The sequence below is a fragment of the Morone saxatilis genome, unplaced genomic scaffold (assembly GCF_004916995.1).
Source record: "Morone saxatilis isolate NCDOM2014 unplaced genomic scaffold, NCSU_SB_2.0 Contig21, whole genome shotgun sequence".
Lineage (NCBI taxonomy): Eukaryota > Metazoa > Chordata > Actinopteri > Moronidae > Morone > Morone saxatilis.
In genome coordinates, this window is record NW_023339774.1 from 1,691,171 (window position 1) to 1,691,801 (window position 631).

Consider the following 631-nt stretch of genomic DNA (forward strand, 5'->3'; position numbering starts at 1 on the left):
AATATGACACACAGCCATTGTTTATTTCTGATGGCAGCCACTGAGGCACTCACCAATGACCCACTGGATCCAGATGACATCATAGCGGCCGCTCTCTGGTACAAAGTCCTGCAGGCCGTTGCAGATGTACTTCCCCACTCTCTTGCCCTCATCTCCCAGGTACGTCTTGGCTTTGTCCAGGAACTCCTGCGTCACGTCCACCAGGTCCACGGTGTTGAACAGAGGCAGAAGTAAACGTTTGGTGATCCTCCCGATGCCTGCTCCACAGTCCAGAGCACAGCTCGTGCCCGTCTTCCCCTCTCCCTCCTTTTAATGGCAAAAACAGACTATTGGATAAAAGCTGTGACACTGTAAACTGTATGTAAATCCAATGTGTCTGTAATCTGAAATATTTGATACATTTTGGTTAGCAAAACATGCTACAGCTCAAAGAGCAGTAGAAGGCTCAACATGTGGCTCAATGGGCAGACAGTGAAGTGGTAGTGTTTCCTATCCAGACCTGCACAGCTCATTGTACCACGTTTTTCACATAAGACGTGGGACAACTTAAGTACTCAGGTCCAGCAAGTCGCAAGTCAAGACAACATTTTTTTGAAGTCCAAACTCAAGTTCCAAGTCAGGACCGACAAGT

At 47.7% G+C, this 631-nt stretch overlaps 1 protein-coding gene across 1 annotated transcript in view; it reads right to left on the bottom strand.

Annotated features, from left to right (window-relative positions):
• ntmt1 (N-terminal Xaa-Pro-Lys N-methyltransferase 1) overlaps positions 1–631 on the bottom strand; it is a 6,435-nt gene that overhangs the window by 2,652 nt on the left and 3,152 nt on the right. Inside the window, exon 3 of the mRNA XM_035668080.1 lies at positions 54–306. Coding sequence (XP_035523973.1) covers positions 54–306 — 253 coding nt within the window. The remainder of the gene's footprint in view (positions 1–53; positions 307–631) is intronic.